Raw genomic sequence first — 16,525 nt, forward strand, 5'->3', positions numbered from 1 at the left:
AGGACTTTGTAAATAGATGTGAAAATAGCTTGGTTCTGATTGCTTTTTTTTATTGGTTCAGTTTCAAATAGGTAGTTGTTTGCAAAACCTTATAAATCCAGGAGTAATTTCACAAGCTTTAGCAATCTTCCATATTGTTCCATTTTTTAATACCTTAATCTAATTTAAGGACCACATATACATTTTTAGGCATGCCAACCAAGAGCCATGATCATAACATCTGAAGCTCTACTTCATTCTCTTTACAAATATAAGTGAACCCAAAATAACTACTTGGCTCCACAAATAAGTAAAGTATATTTCAGGCTCACATACTCAGTAGTATTCCCCTCCTGAAGTTATTAGAATCCATAAGAACTAGGGATGAATGTGTGAGCAGTTGCAGGCACTGGTGGCTGGGTTCCTCTTGCAGCTGTTCATTCCAGGAGGCTCTTTGTGCCACTGTCTCTTTTTTCATGTTCTTGTGTCTAAGAATGCTCTGCTGGTACTTGCATGGTATGTAGTCCAGCTGTAACTTAATTTTCACCCTAGTGAAATTCCATGGTGAATTTTCATAGTAGTGTGCTCTCTTCACAGTGTGGGTATTGATAAGCACCTGCTTGGCTGAGGATGTTTTAGGGTATTAGGGTGGTGGTGGCCTGAAAGTCAGAAATAGCTGACAAGGCTGTTTGGTTTTCTTTGGGGAGGCTGTGCTTTGTGTGCCCATATCATTTACCAAAGGTATTATTTCACTTGGCATTTTCAACCTTATTTTTAATCTTTTTCTTCCTCATAAAATGCAAGTTTTGTGTCTTTTTCTGTAGTGGTGAGAATTTGAATGAAAAAAATTAAATATTCCATATTCAACTAATTAACATGTTAAAAGCAATAGTTTTAGGTCATAGTTTTAGGCCATATTAGAAAACTAGGAAGTATGACTTTTTCAACAAGGATGGATTAAGTCAAAATTTTATTAACTCTAGACCTTCATATAATCTATAGCAGGCTGAATGCAAGATCTGTGAAAGAACCCCTGATTCTGTGTTGTTCTGGGCTGTGGTTCCTTCATTTCATTTACACAAATTATTTTTTTAATGTATGTGGAATACATTTTAGTTAAACAGCATTCATATGAATAGTGGTGAAGTCATGATTGCAATTTGCCTAACCTGCTCTAGTAAAATCCTTGTCCAAACTCTGAATAATTTTTTCCCTCAGTGAATATTCCCAGACAGATATTTGTTCTATGCAGATTTTGAGCTGTCATTCCAAGTCTGTAACTAATAAAACCATAACAACCACCAAAGCAATAGTTAAGTAATGTGGCTTTGTAGCATTTCAAGTGATGAGTAAACCATCCCAGTGAATTGGCATTTGGCCACTCCGCCGTGTAATGGAGTTTTTAGTGAAGTATTGCCTTAGCAACAAGTCTGGATGACATTGGGTAGCTGCTGACTCTTGGAGATAAAACAGGCTTTTAGGAATACATGTGTAATGTCTGAAGGTAAAGTAACCCAAAACAAATGCATCTGCTCTACTGGGAATGTAGGATGGGTCACATCAAGCCAAAGTCTGACTTACTGACTTACGAATTTAATCCTTCTGTGAAAGTGTTTCTATATGGTGAAAACTAAACCACCCCTGAAGTGCAACAGTTGAAATCTGAGAATAAAGTAAACCACAGCTGAGAGAAACTGTATTGCAGATGATTTTTAAGAAAAAAATATCAGGTATTTTAAAGGCTTTAAGAATTCTTGTACTGTAGGAAATAGTTCTGGGAAGAAGCTTTTTGAAGAAAGAAGATGCAGTGAAGATTAAAAGCTTCACTTGCTCTCCGGAAGAACCAGCAAGTGAAAAAAGGCATGAAAAGTAGAAAGTGAAACAAATTCAAGTGAAACCAAAATGTGGTGGTGTTTTATTTATTAATGGACTTCTATTTGGAAAAATAAAAGTAGAGGCTAGGACATGGAGCAGTTTGTTACATAACACAGCCAAGTCAAAAACTTAACTGAGGGCCTAGATCAATATAGCAAAGTAATATCATAAGATAGAGAGATCATCTGAAGTCTGCAAAAGAAAGGCCAAAACGTTGACAAAGTATTTTTTCTTCTTCCAGTTCATTGTGGATGATATTCAAAAATCTATTTTAAAGGCAGAAAAACAGAGTCACCTTTATATATGTTAGTGGGTCATAAAAGAATTTACTCTTACAGTAGTATAATGTTGTGCCTTCCAAATGAAATACTATGTTAAAGTACACATGAAACACATTTTCAATATTTAAATGGCATTTTCTCATAGTCTAATAAACTTTTTTTAATTTTAAAGATAAAAACACAGACATTACTGTAAAGGATAATGCAGATGATTTCTGCCTTCGAGATACATTAAGCATCGCATCCACGGATTCCTTTGTGTCCACAGCTGAGGTAAGAGTCTTAAAGATTGCTTTTTTAATGCTTTTTTGATCTATTTGAACAGTGAACAGAAGAATCCTTATTTTTTGCTAGTCATTGTAAGCAAAAATATATTTCTCTTATGGGGGGAAAAAAGAGCTTTTCCAGGCTTCATTGGACCTAGTTGTTTTGGGGATTTTTTTCTGTACTGGCATAATGCATCCCCAACTCCTCCTAAACAGAAGTTGCTTTTGAAAAATAGATCACATTTTCATGAATGAAGAAGCAGTCAGTTGAGGCTGTAGTAGTTTCTTTCATGATTTATACCTATTGCTTTACCATACAATAAAGATGTATGAAGAAGGCTTAAGAGGAAGTTATAAGAAATGCACAGCTACCTGATTTTTAGCATCTTCCATGCACAATATGAAGGCACCAGGTTGAATTGTTACTCTGTTGTTGCGCCCTGATGAAATTACTTAGCAGGAACCAGAGGTCTGAGACTGTCCTGGAGCCCTGGGCTGAGCTGGTGGGGAAGCTTGTCTGGCTGTGTGGGTGTGCAGGGACCCCAGAGCTCCTGCAGCCACCATGGGAAGGGACCTTGGGCCAGCAGTGATAGTCCCTGGAGGTGCAGTGGGACTGCCAGGGAGCCTCCTGACTGGCCATACTGGGGAGCTTCCTTGGCAATGTGATGTACTTGATCTAACTTGCTCTAATCCCCTGGGGTAGGAGTGCAAAGGACACATAACAATCTCTGGGTAACAGCCTATTAGCTGGAGTCTGCTACAGCTCCCTTGAAGTATTTGAAAGAGACTCATAAGCAGTGACACACTTATTGAATGAGGAATATCTCCTTCTGTAATCTCTGGGGAGCTGAAGTGATCTTCTCCAAAAAACAGGAGAGGCAGTTGGCCTCAAAAGATCCATTTTGTGATAGATATTGCTCTCATGCACACTACAACTAAGCTACTGAAGTCAGTTGCAAAAACAGAGAATTGCACATGCATTCTTTGCAACTGTCTATTACAGGGCTTGTTTTTTCCTTAACCTTGATTTAGTAATTCACATTAAATTGTGATTTCCTTGATTTAGTAACTGACATTAAGTTGTGGTGCCTAGCATGCATTCCTAACAAGGATTGTATCCATAGAGACTGGTTACTCTTTGCTGTAATTTGGACAAGACCACAATTCAAGCTTGCTTCAACTTTACCAGCTCATGAGAGGAGCAGTAAACCATTATAGTTTGTATATTTTATATCTGATTTGGTTTTTTGGGTTTTTTTTCCCCATGAACTTTCATAAGGCTTTTTCAAGTATGTGAAGATGGGAACAACCTCTTATGCTCATTTGTGCTTGCTTGGCTTTAAAGAAAGGCCAAACCAACCAATCAAGCTAGCAAACAGAAACCCCAGGATGTATCAGTGGAATTATCATCCTCTCCTAAAGCTTGTTGTCCCAGTATCTGCAAAAAAACATTGGAATCAAACTTGGACATGTAATTGTCATTAAGTGTCCTGAAAATATTCTCCATATTTTGATACATCAAAGCCACTTCTGTCAACTTGTTCTGCCAGGACAAAGTTATGAAGATTTTCTCTTCCTTTCCAGCTGTTCTAGCCCTTGCCAATAGAACAAATTCTCTTTTCTCAGATTTTATTGAAGAATCTAGTGAAATTCTTAGGTGACAGAATTCCTGAAGATTAATTGAACCTGAACAACTTGCAGTTTGGTGTTTGAGCCAGAGCACCATCAATTTTCTGGGTTAAATATGAGCCACTAGGCCTAAACTACAGGGTCAGTTACCTCTGGAGTTGTAGCTACAGGGCATCACTGTGTGGTGCAGGGAAAAGAAAGCTGTGAACTGGTGTTCACGCACAAAGCCACTGTTAGCTTGATTTAATATTTTGTCTTTCCTCAGGAGGGTGTGTGGCAGGGAAAGGCTTCACATTATAGCAATGAGAAGGAGCAGTAACCACTTGCCAGTGTGTTCAGCTGTTAGTAGGGAATAACAATTGCTTTGATTTAACAGGATTACAATTGACATACCAGATTCTTGTATTCTAGACGTGATGATAAGTAGCTTCCTCTTGCTTATCTACTTCTTAAATTTTTTTCCTTGCACTAGAGAAACAGTGGAATGTTTTAATTTAGGTTAAGAGGTCTGAGCTTCAGATTTGTCTCACCTAAGGGCCAAATAAGGCAGTTCCTTCATCGTAAGCTCCCTGATTGCAGTTACAGTATTGGTAACTGTCCTAAACTTCATGTTCTGATAGAAATGTTTAGCAAAATTTTTAAATCTGAAATTCATGTGTGTTTATACTGCTTTGCGATTATTCCCTACTGGAATAAATGTTTTCACCTTCCAGGAAATCAGAACATGGCACTATTTTTTGTGGCCTCATCACACTGCAAGCTGTGTGTTGACAGTTCCTTGGCTTCTTTCTACACTCTATCCTGTCCCAAGGAGCAGGACTAAGTATTTTGTGTGACTCTGATTTTGGAGACTGGAAACTGTGGTCATGTTTCAGTGCTGACACACAGTCAAGTCAAATTTAGCACCCTGCCCGCAGGAGAGAGAACATTCATAAAACAAGACACAGATAGATGCTTGAATGGAAATTGATAGGGATACTGCTTAGGAGGCAACAAGAATGTCATGCTGTGTTACATTAGAACAAAATATAGGAAAGAGCTGTACAAAACTGGGACAGTTTGGCAGGGTTTGCATCACGTGCCCTTTTGATGAGCTCTACAGGATAGCAGGAGGGTGAGCCAAAACTTCATCTGGCTATGGCTGGTGATCAAGAGGGTGCTGAGGATTACTCATTTGATGACTTCTCATACAGAGTTGTGCCTGACATCTACAGTATACACAGGTACCTGAATCCTTATAAAGACAATTTAGACACAATTGCCATCCCCATGACCAGACAGGCTTCTATTCTTCAACACACTAAGGCTCTAGAAGCATTGCAGAAGGGGTGGTAAACACAACTATTTGCCCTAATTAAGTTATTAATACTACTACTGTGATAAATACTGGTATTTTCTTCCCCATTTGAGCCTGGCTACCTTCAGCTTGTGCTGATGAGGGTTAATATGCTTTTCATAGTTTTGCTTTTACATATACTGTGATCAAAATAGCTGTCACCTTTGGCAACAAGGCAGCAGTGAGTGTGCCAGATAAAGGCCTCTGCCCCCTCTTTCCTGGCTTCTTTTCCATCTTCTTAACAGAACCTCTTTCCTGCTCTCCCTGACAGTGAGCTTTGTTGCTGCTTCTTCGTTGTCAGTGCACATGCATTTATCATGTCTTATTTTTATGTTTTGACTAGTACTGAATCTGTAGGTCTATTTATCAAATAATCTTTGCTTTCCTTGTTAAAATGTTAACTTAGTCCAAAGCTTGGGAGATTTTTTTAGACTTGTGAATAAATCCTTTGCTGCTTTTTATCAGTAGCAGCCTTTCTGTTTTCTTCCAGACCTTAGGTGGAACACACCATTTCGCCATTTCAATTTATTAAAATGCCATCTTGACGTTTTAATTACTAATCACCATCACATCTTCCAGCTCCCCAGACATGTTTCACTTTCATCCTGCAGCTACTTACTTTTTTTAAGGAAATCTTTTCTCTGAATGTCTTTATATTTTAAAGAGATCATCATCAGCTTTTTTAATATAGGATAAACATAATTTCTCAGAATGTAAGGAATGCTGAATGTGCCAGTTAAGTGACCTCTCTATTAGGGGAAGCAAGCAAGAATTCCTGAAAGGTCTAGCATTGTTTGTTTTTGTTACATTCATGTAGGTGGTTATTTTGGTAGTCAACAAGGTTTTGATGCACAGCTGAGAATTTTTTCTATTTATTAAGAAACAACTTGTGCATGGCAAATAAGAGTACTGAGCCTGTTCCTTAAACAAGCAGTCAAAGCATCTCAGACATAAAAACAATTGTAAGTAGCAAAGATTTGATGCTTTAGAGCAACGATTTCAGCATCTCTTTACTGCAGATACAGCCCTGAAGCTGAAGTCCAGAGAAAATTGATCAGCATCTGCACAAATCCATGTTGTAATCTTCAGAGGCTGCTCTGCAGCAGGGCAGGCCTACTTAGACACAAGTTAGAACTACAAGTTTTGGACTTTTGAGGATGTATGTGTTATTTTAACATAATGATCTTAGGTATCCCCTGCAGGTCATCATAAATGTCCTTGTGGTGGTCACCTCTTTCTCTGGTCTCTCCTTCTTGAGCCTTGAATGGATACGAGCAAAGCCTTACATGATGAGCTTGCTGCTATAGTGTCAATCATCCTTTATCTCTTCTTTGTCTGCATTTTCATTTTCTTCTCCTTGTACCTCCCTGACACTGAGGAAGTAGCAGGCACTTAGGGGCTGGCACATCCAGTCCACCATCACAAGCCTCTGTGTTCCTGGCTGCTGCCTGCCTGGTGGCAGCTGTGACAGAGCTCCTTGTCATCCCTCAAGGAGTGTGAAGACCTCAAAGTGGCAGTGGCTGTGCACAGAGGTGACCACTACAGAATGGCAGGAAGGGACTCTGGAGCTTTCAAGTGTCCAGCTTGCCTGTGGTGCCAAGATGTTGGATGCTGGAGCTTTTTGGTAAATTGTGATTAGTACCAAATCCCTGTTGAGGAGAGTTATGTGGTGCTTAGGAGTACACAGTGGGATAAAAAGCAGGTACCTGAATAAATATCATGAGCACATGCCAATTGTTGTAAGATACTTATAGTGAGCCATCTAACCCTCCTGCCCACCTTTTTCTCAAAGGTAGCAAGTCCTCAGAGACTTTTACAACAAAAAGTTAATTTTCCTTTTGATGCCATCTTTAGAGGTTCTTATTTATAAAATGTTGTGTGCCCTGAATCTTAAACATTAAAGATACTGAATATCTTTAAATATTGAATATAATTTGTGAATTTTCCTAGTAGCTGAACTCTTCTACATTAGAATTGTGGGTGTATCTTTACAAATCATCTTTAATGAGTTTTACTTTAAGCAGGATGTTTATATAGGCAAGCTTTCACCTTATTTAATCTCGAAGAATGGCCCCTACTGGTTGCAAGATCAGTTAAAGCATAATAATCTATGTTATATCTTTGTATTGTTACATCTATGTACTTTTTATGTCTACATATAAAACACTGATATAGCAATATATTTTTAAAAACTAGAAAGCATCAAAAGAAAATCCATTGTGACTCCAGGAGCATTAATGGTGTAACTTCAGAGCCTGTCTGGAATCTCATTTTCTAGTTAAACATTTAGTTTCTGGTTGTCAGTTTGTTTGCTTTTTCTCCCCTTCACTTTCTGTATGCCAAGAGAAGTCAGTGGGACAGAAATTTTCTCCCCCTTTCCAAATATTATTTGTTGTAATTTATCCGTAATTAAAATCATCTCAGGGCAAGAACAGTTAGACCTTTCTCTCCTGATATTTTATTTCATATATTAGCATGAGAGGAATTGTTGTTTTCTTAAAAAAAAAGCTAAATATAATCAAGGGCCTCACCCAATCCCTCCCAGATATTCAGTCCCTGTGCTAGAAGGCAGTGATCAGCCATCTTCACGTGTAAAGGTGTTTTCACCTCAGGTGCTGGCATCAGATGAAGGTTTGCATCTAACTGTAGAAATCACCAGTCCTAATCCAGTCGCACTCAATCAGTTCCATAAATATGGAATTCATCACACTTGGCTGTATGGCCTCAGTGACAGGAGAAGCTGCTCAGCATTTATTTACTTGAAAACTTTAATGGTGGTTTAACATAAAGTAATGCTTCAGTATGATTTTCTAAAGTCATTCTTAGAGATTAATCTTTTACATAGTTCACTTATCTTGGGAATTAATTTTAAAGATGTTTCTATGCTCAGTTTTAGTAGCCTAGAAACATAGATTTGTTTGCCCTGTGCAGGATATTGAAAAAAAAAAAAGAAATAAAAGCTAGAATTAATTTTCTGGTCATTGACTAAACTGAATGATGTGTAAACATCAGATTTTTTCTTTTATAATTAATAATTTGATGTAATCTTTGTAATGCATTTGTAGCTAGACATTGTTTTGTGGATTAAATATGATACTCTGTAAACAGAAGTTCTCTGCATTATTTATATCCTTTGATTTATAGATCTAGTTTTGTTTTTTTCTTTCTTTAAAGATGTCTACAAGTTCATGTTTATTTCTATGTTAACCATAGAATTAACACTGCCAGTAATGAAAACCATTTAGGGAGCTGGTAGTATAAAACACTGAATGCTCATGGTTTATACAATGTGCTTTGGTAACTGGGAGACTTATTTACCAGTGAAATGAAAACAGGTGGAAGGATGTTACTATTTCCAGCTTCCTAAGGAATTGTGTGGTGCAATCATTCAGTACTTCATGTCCTGACAATTTAACAGCTTTGAGACCCATTAGATTTATTTTAAGTAGACAATTCAAAAACTTAACTAGGCAAATTAAATACAAAATTAAGGCTGCCTTTATTTTATTAATTAAAAAATTTTGAAACTTGAAACTGTAGCTCTCAGATTTTAGGAGTTACAAAATTAAGTCTTATGACCTGGTGTATCTGTTCTGTTCACTTGTTGATTGTTGCCTCTTTGTTTAAAGCAGATGCAGAAAAGGATGCATCTTTCAGTAGAATGTCAGAAAAACTTCTTGAATTTTTTTATCTTCACAAAAATTATATCAGCAAGCTCTTTAGTGAGCTTCTAAAACTTTTTTTTCAGCTTTCAGAGCACAGAGAGATTCGTAGCACATATGGTCTGGATTCCCTTTGCCACTGCCCCCTGTATGAAGAAGCCATGCACTTAGCAGAAGAAGGCAAAATTTATTCACGGGTGTTAAGGTATTGATTTAATTTAATTATTTCCAGGAAAAGCAAGAATTAAAGTTTAATATTCTATCTAGAAATCACTTTTTAGAAGTTACTTGTACTAGGTGTTTTTTCTAGCAATTAGATGGATATTCTTGTGCTGCTTTTTTTTAATGGTCTTTGAAAATTTTTCTATTTCACATAGGACTGAAATGTTTGAATGTCTAGGAGACAGTGACTTCCTTGCTAAGCTTCATTGTATTCGACAGGCTTTTCAGGTAAACTGTAAGGAGTGGTTCATCTGTCTTGTTAAGCCTAAACTAAAGTATGTGGTGTTGAAACTGGCTGTTATTTCTTATGCAAGCATTTTATAATGTAATCTATATTTAAATATTTTCTTGTTCCTTTTACGTTTTTACCATTTTAAAATGAGATGTATTTGCAATTTTAATTTGCATAAAATTTCCAGGTTTTATGATTAGCTTTGGAACCTTTGCACCCAAGGCTTATTAGGAACTTGTTAATTTTACTAGAGGTGATAATTATATGCAAATTGATTGAAATGTTTAAGGTCATTTGGTATAACCTGAGAATGAACCTGTCTATATTTTCTGAACCCTTTTCTAGATAATTCTTTCAGAAACATCAAACAGGATATTTCTTGCTGAAAGTGGAAGAAAAATTTTGTCTGCTTTAATTGTAAAAGCACGAAAGGTAAAAGCCTTTTTTTACCAATGTTTTGTTGTTTATGTAACTTCTACCTGAATTCACTATCCAGGGAAAATCAACCATATCTTTTTTTACATTTGCTTGATACTCATTGCTTTTACTTTACAGAATCCAAAGAAATTTGAAGATGTCTTTGATGAAATGATACATTTTTTGGAACAAACAGATCACTGGGATAATACTGAAATGGAACTTGCTGCTAGAGGAGTGAGTTGCATTTCTGAAAAGTGCTTTTACCCTTACTAATGCCATAGGATCTAAAAATAATTTTTTACATTTCAGAATTGTGGGAAAGGCAACTCTTTATATTGCTGATTTAGAGAAATGGCGTTCACCAGTTTTGTACCAGAAACCACACATTTTTTTAACTTCTTTACTGATAAAGTATTTTTAATATTCATTAAAAACAATTGCAAATCTGCATGTTAATACAGCATCACAATATTGTTCATGCTGAATTCCACTGCTGAAAGAGAAACTAGGTTACTTAGATCATGTTCTCATTTAATATAGGTGAAAAATCTGAATTTTTATGATGTTGTTCTGGACTTCATATTAATGGATTCATTTGAAGATTTAGAAAATCCACCAATATCTATACAGAATGTAGTAAATAACCGCTGGTTAAATTCCTCCTTTAAAGAAACTGTAAGTATTCATGTGTAATTATCATATTAATTGATCTGTAGTACATTGCAGTGTACTGAGTATGTACCTGAGATCTTCCTCAAAAGAATTTAAAAGATATTATCATCAGGTTTTTCATAATAGGAATTTAAAAGTTACAGGTCAGGCCAAAACAGAGAATGATTGAATGCATTGGAGAAAATACTTTAACTTGTCCTTCCTTTCTCTGAGGAAGTAGAATTTTAGAAGGGAAGTTTCTGTTAGCCATGTCTTAGTAATCAGGTCCAGGTTTTGGTCCACAGACCAGAGATTTAGGAATAAGTGACAAAGTTACAAGGAAACAAAAGTAAATTAATACAATACAGGTATTCAGCTGTTGATTACAATTAATGATTTTTCATGTATGGCTGTTTATTTGCCAGATGGATCACATTCCTCTGTTAGAGACAGGCTACTGCCATGGTCAGCTGGTACAGGAACTATTGTCATTTAATCCATTTTTTTCTGTAAACTGCAAGTTTTCCTTTTATTTTTGTTTTTCAATTGAAATATTCCCTCTAGAGGAAAAAAATAAAGATAACATGTATATATTTTTGTAGTTTTATGGTAACATTGTGCTTTGTCTGTATTTAACTCTCTCTGCAGTACTGAGGGGAGTCAGATGAGGATAGTCAGAGGCTAGGAGGGGAAAAAGCCCAGTACTGATGTTGGGATATTGTATTTCACAGTTCCATATTTGGACAAAGCTCCATGGCTGAATCTGAAGCTATTGCAAGAATGTTTTTGCTAAAATGAAAAAGTACATTTCAATGCATTCACATGCTACTTAATATCTAAAATAGTTACTCATATCTGATCACGCTCTTTAATATACAAGACTGGTCCTCACTTAAACCCAGTGAGTGTTGCTAACTGTGGTAGCTGTAAAATCAGTCAAGGATGCCAAATTACATTTGAATTTAACTAATGAAAATGTTGCAAAGATGGATATGAAATAGCAAGTATGAACTACATATAAACTTCTTATTTATATCAGCTGATGTGCATGGTTTTAAACTTTGTGTTATCACAAGATTGAAACTGAAGAAAATGCATGTCCCTGAAATATAGACTATAGAAAAACAATATTCTACAGATGAGTTCTTTTGAGATGGAAAATTATTTGGTGCTTGCTTTATTTTTTCTTTTTACAATTAGGCTGTGGCTTCAAGTTGTTGGTCAGTACTGAAGCAAAAAAGACAGCAAATGAAGGTAAGTTACCCCTCAAATTACATGGAACAAAGTTATTGATCATCTCCTAAGAATTTGAAGTTCTTTTTATAAAATTGGCAAAATATATAAGTGATCAACTCTTAGTCCTGTAGACTTGTTAATTTAGACAAAAGGTTTGCCAGTTGCAGAAGTTTAGCTCCTGGGGCCCTAATACCTGTTTTTAGCAAAAAGCCTTAACTGAAAGATTTTCCAGACCTAGTTTAGGTCCAGTCAGTGTGGTGTCAGTCACTTCTCTGACTTCCTGCCCCACATGCAGATCTCAGACTTTTGCACACCAAGGTCACGATTCTTGCATCTCACCTGCTTGTGCTGGCATTCTCAGCCCCATCTCCCTGCACATCCCTACAGCCAAATCCATCCAGTCCTGCCCTGTTTCCTGCCTGAAGCACCACGTTCCTCACCAGCACCAGGAATTCTGCTGCAGCCTCCCCTCAGCCCCTTCTGCATCCTGACCTGCCTGTGCTCTGTACTCCTTACCTTTGGAGCATTTTATTAGACCAAGGAGGGAAGTGTTAGTCTTTTATGAAGACAATGCTGAATAATAGAGCTGTAAATTTACTGTATAACTTTCATCTACAATTTTTGCATCACTAGGTGCCTGATGGATTTTTTGCACATTTCTATGCTATATGTGAACATATCAGCCCTGTTTTGGCCTGGGGCTTTTTGGGCCCTAGAAATTCCCTGTATGATCTATGCTGCTTCTTCAAGGTTTGCAACTTCTTTTTAATTACCACTTTTATAAATTTAAAATAATCTTTCTGATTAAAATAAATTAAGATCTTATTTATTAGTATACATTTGCATTTTTCTAAGATTAAGGCTAACAGTAAAAAACCATAAGAAGTAAGTACTTCCATATTAATGTTTTAAGCCTGTAACTGTTTTGCAAAGGCTGTTTTAGCACACTTCTATCTCAGCACCAAAATAACACATAATTGGATGCTTTTAGGGAACATGATACAGAGAGAGCTGTTAGCATTGCATACTTTTTTTCCTTCTTGTAACTGAAAACAAGTTTTTCTTTTTCTTTTTTTTTCCCCACTAGGATCAAGTGCTTTTCTTCCTCAAAGACATTTTTGACTTTGAAAAGGTGAGGTACTCCACGATGGAGAGCCTGGCAGAAGACCTGACGCAGCTGCTGATGCGGCACACGGAGCTGCTGCTGGCCTACCTTGGGGCAGACTCGCTGAGACACGTCGGGGCCTGTGTCAGTGGCCACAGGCCAGTCTTGACCAGTGGGCTCCTGGAGGCCAAAGTACAGTAAGCTTAAAATCCCAAATGACAGGGAGTGCACACAGATGTGCTCTTTTCCACCCTTTTCTCTAGTGCTAAACTGCTGGGGCTGTTACTGAGCAAGCATCTGGGAATGCATCGTGTTGCTAAGTATGGAAAAGGACTCAGGGAGGTTAAATGTACATCTGTGAAAAGAACTGGGGAACGTATTACTGTATATACCTAAATTAATTTTGCAGCTCAGCTGTCATTGTATTTATATTTAATGTATCCCAAAGCTTTTTTCTGTAATATTCAGGTAAAGTTTATTTATGAGATACTGTACTTTTGCACAAATAATTCGTAAGTGAAGCTGATGGAGTTGTTTCCTTTAAAAGCTTATAGTACAAAATGTTCATTGCAGAGTCTCCAAATCATTAGGTGTCTAGATCTAGGAGGTGTTTTGACTGGAGTGTCTGCAGTCTGTGGTTCATGTGACACGTGCAATAAAGTAATCACACGCACAGAACTGAACATGTTGCCCCTGCCCCAGAATTCCATTTGTGTTGGTATAAGCAGCCATTTCGTACTGCACTGGAGTGGAGCAGTGCAGGAAATGCAAGCATCATTTGGGCAAGAATGACTGCCAGTATGCAATTTTTACTTTGTTTTGATTTAAAATATCACTAAGGTGTTTTAAAATACTTGTTTATATTTGAAAAGCTATACTAGCTGCGCCAATTAATTTCCTTGTTCTAAAACTATTACTACTCAATATGGTGGTAAATGAACCAATCTTATTCACAGTTCATATGTAGCATTTCAAAATATATTTTTAAATAAGTATGTATTATAAGATTTATTAATCATGAAACAGAATTGAAGGCAGTGTTTTATAATTTAATAATTTGTGTCTTCCTCCTTTCTTTGTGGGAAGTCAGGTGTCTGTTTAAAGGGGATTTATGCAGTTTGGCCATCTCTGTGCAGTGTAAAACTGTGGCTGAGGCCATGGAACCCTGAACTTCAGACAGGAGCACAGCACCTTCTAAAGGCATGAGGCACCTTGCAGCAATGGCCCTTCCTGTTCCAGAGGTGACGAATAATGATGAGCTGTAACCTTTGAATTTCTGTCAACTGAAGCAATGCTTCATAGTAAGTTTAAGCTCTAAAAGTGCACTTACATGCCTTTGCCACACAAAGCCAGCCCACAAGAATCTATCCCATCAAGAAATATGGAGAAATTCCAAATATTCAGATATTTAAGAAGCATGTTGTTAAAATCTAGGATATCAAAACAATCTTTGACTAGAAACATTTCAGATTTCATGTCAAACACAACCCAAAAGGATGCTATTCAAAAGGAAGGTCTGTGTAATTGATAGATTTTACTCCATTTTGCTCCTTTGTTGTACTCATTTGATAAATACAAAAAATGATTAAAATGTGTCATATTATTTGTGTTAAATGCCAACTGGTGATAGTTTATTTAACAAAAAAGAGTATACTCTATATGTAATAAAACAGAAATTCCAAATGCTATTCTTGGCCCATTTCCACTGTTTTAACTTGCAGAGCTTGGCACCATTCTCCTTGCTGTATTTTATTTTCTCTGCAATGTGTCTTCAATACAGGCATGTGAAGTTTTTTTCACCCACCTCACTTAAGTTGTGAGCAGATAAATATGTTCAAGCTATGTGTATTTTGGCAGCTTTTTGCAAGTTATAAAAGAAATTATATGGAGCAATAAAGGTGTCTTGTTGAGTTCAGAATCGATAGGAATAGCTAGAAATAGAAGGAACAGAGTAAGTGTTCTGCATATTCTTCAGCAAATGTGTGACCTGTAGGTAACAGAACAGAGTGTCTGCTGTGATCTGTCTGGTCTAATAAAATGGTATGAAGAAAATTATACTTTAACATACATCACAGAGAAACAGAAATGCACCTCTTCACAGAATTAAGGGTATATGGAGATATTCATATTATTTATAAAAAGCTCTTGAAGAAACAGAGTTGCAGATGAGATTATAAATGTTTCCAGACACTTGGGAAAGAATTAAACCTGGAAACTTGGTCTTATGTCAAAAACAAAATGATTGTTTAAAACAACAGAAGAATAAGAAAGGTCTAATCAAACACCAAACTATTTAGAAAATGGGAAGAACTTCATAATATGTGACTTGTGCATTTGTGTCCCTTTCAAACAGGAGCACCTCTGTACACTCATAGAGCTCTCAAAAGTCCACAGAGTTGGACTGGAAATTGAACCGATGTATTTCCCATCCAAAATAAGAAATACAGGATCTGGTTATTATAAGATGCCACCAACAAACACTTGATTGAGAAACAGTAAGGAAGCTGAAAAAGAAGGGAATAGAGAGCCAGGGAGATGTCCAGGTACAGGTGGGAAGGCTTTTGATCTCCTCTGAGTCTTTTTTGATCTTGTTCTAAAAAGCATCTGTCTATTCTGAGCATGTAACTAACTCCAGAGAGAGATGCCAGTTCAAATGGGAGAAAGCTCTCTCCTTGCAGCACAGAACTGCAGTCAGTTCTCTTACAACCTGCACCTTGAGCTGGACAGAACATTTGTTGATAACCAGGCGTGTGGCTTAAGAATTCAGAAGTGCACCCACCATCTCTGCAAACACAAGTGCCAGAGCTGCACCATAGCAGTGATAGCGTGATGCAGTTCTACTCTAGTTAATTCATAATCAGACTCAGAATTTAGTTTATAGTGTCTAAATTTAGGTAGTTTTGAATGATACTTTCCATCCTAATAGGAGCAAACTAAATTTAAAAGCCATCCTCTTCTGCCATAACGGTACTCCTAAGACTAGAAATGTTGAATGCATTTGGATTATAAAGAATCAAATATTTGTATAATTTGTAATTTAGTTGTAATAATCATTTTACTTTGAATGTGTTCTTAATGATTATTCTTCCTTTTTGTAGTGTTTGGTTTCTATCAAAGTAAACGTGTCAAATCGAGTGTCAGTAAGAGTATTTGTGACCTTTCTATTGCCTAAATGAACTGCAGCTGTGTATATAAAATAAAATATTTCAGTGAAACAACTGTTGCTCATATAATTGTATCTCAAACTTAAACGTGAACAGTTCTTGAAATCTCCTGCAAAATCATTTAATATGGGAGAAATTTTGATACAGTCTTCCTGAAATTGGAGTTTGCTGCCTGAAATCAACAAATAACAACTATTACAAAAATTACTATATAAATTTAAAAAATATTGAATGGGAGCAGCTTTTGGGCTGTCCAGTTTCACTGTATACAGCTGTCACATTGTAACAGCCGAGCTGTTGTCTCTCTACTTGGTTTTAGGAGACAAATTTTTTCAGGCTTATTTCCAAGCCAAACAGCCGTACTGAGTTCCAGTTGTGGGTTAAGACCTCCTTTCTGGAATAATATAAATAATAAAATAGAGGACATAAAGAGTCTAACCCTTACAGCTGTAGAAGGGTGCTTTGAA

General features: G+C 36.7%; 1 protein-coding gene across 1 annotated transcript in view; it reads left to right on the forward strand.

Annotated features, from left to right (window-relative positions):
• MIGA1 (mitoguardin 1) overlaps positions 1-16,112 on the forward strand; it is a 35,265-nt gene extending 19,153 nt beyond the window's left edge. Inside the window, exons 8-16 of the mRNA XM_021527640.2 lie at positions 2,308-2,408; positions 9,115-9,233; positions 9,406-9,478; positions 9,828-9,914; positions 10,038-10,136; positions 10,443-10,577; positions 11,754-11,807; positions 12,423-12,539; positions 12,877-16,112. Of these exons, the coding sequence (XP_021383315.1) occupies positions 2,308-2,408; positions 9,115-9,233; positions 9,406-9,478; positions 9,828-9,914; positions 10,038-10,136; positions 10,443-10,577; positions 11,754-11,807; positions 12,423-12,539; positions 12,877-13,095 (1,004 nt within the window). The 3' untranslated portion in view covers positions 13,096-16,112. The remainder of the gene's footprint in view (positions 1-2,307; positions 2,409-9,114; positions 9,234-9,405; positions 9,479-9,827; positions 9,915-10,037; positions 10,137-10,442; positions 10,578-11,753; positions 11,808-12,422; positions 12,540-12,876) is intronic.
• The last annotated feature ends 413 nt before the right edge of the window (positions 16,113-16,525 follow it).

This window comes from Lonchura striata, chromosome 9 (assembly GCF_046129695.1).
Source record: "Lonchura striata isolate bLonStr1 chromosome 9, bLonStr1.mat, whole genome shotgun sequence".
NCBI classification, from domain to species: domain Eukaryota; kingdom Metazoa; phylum Chordata; class Aves; order Passeriformes; family Estrildidae; genus Lonchura; species Lonchura striata.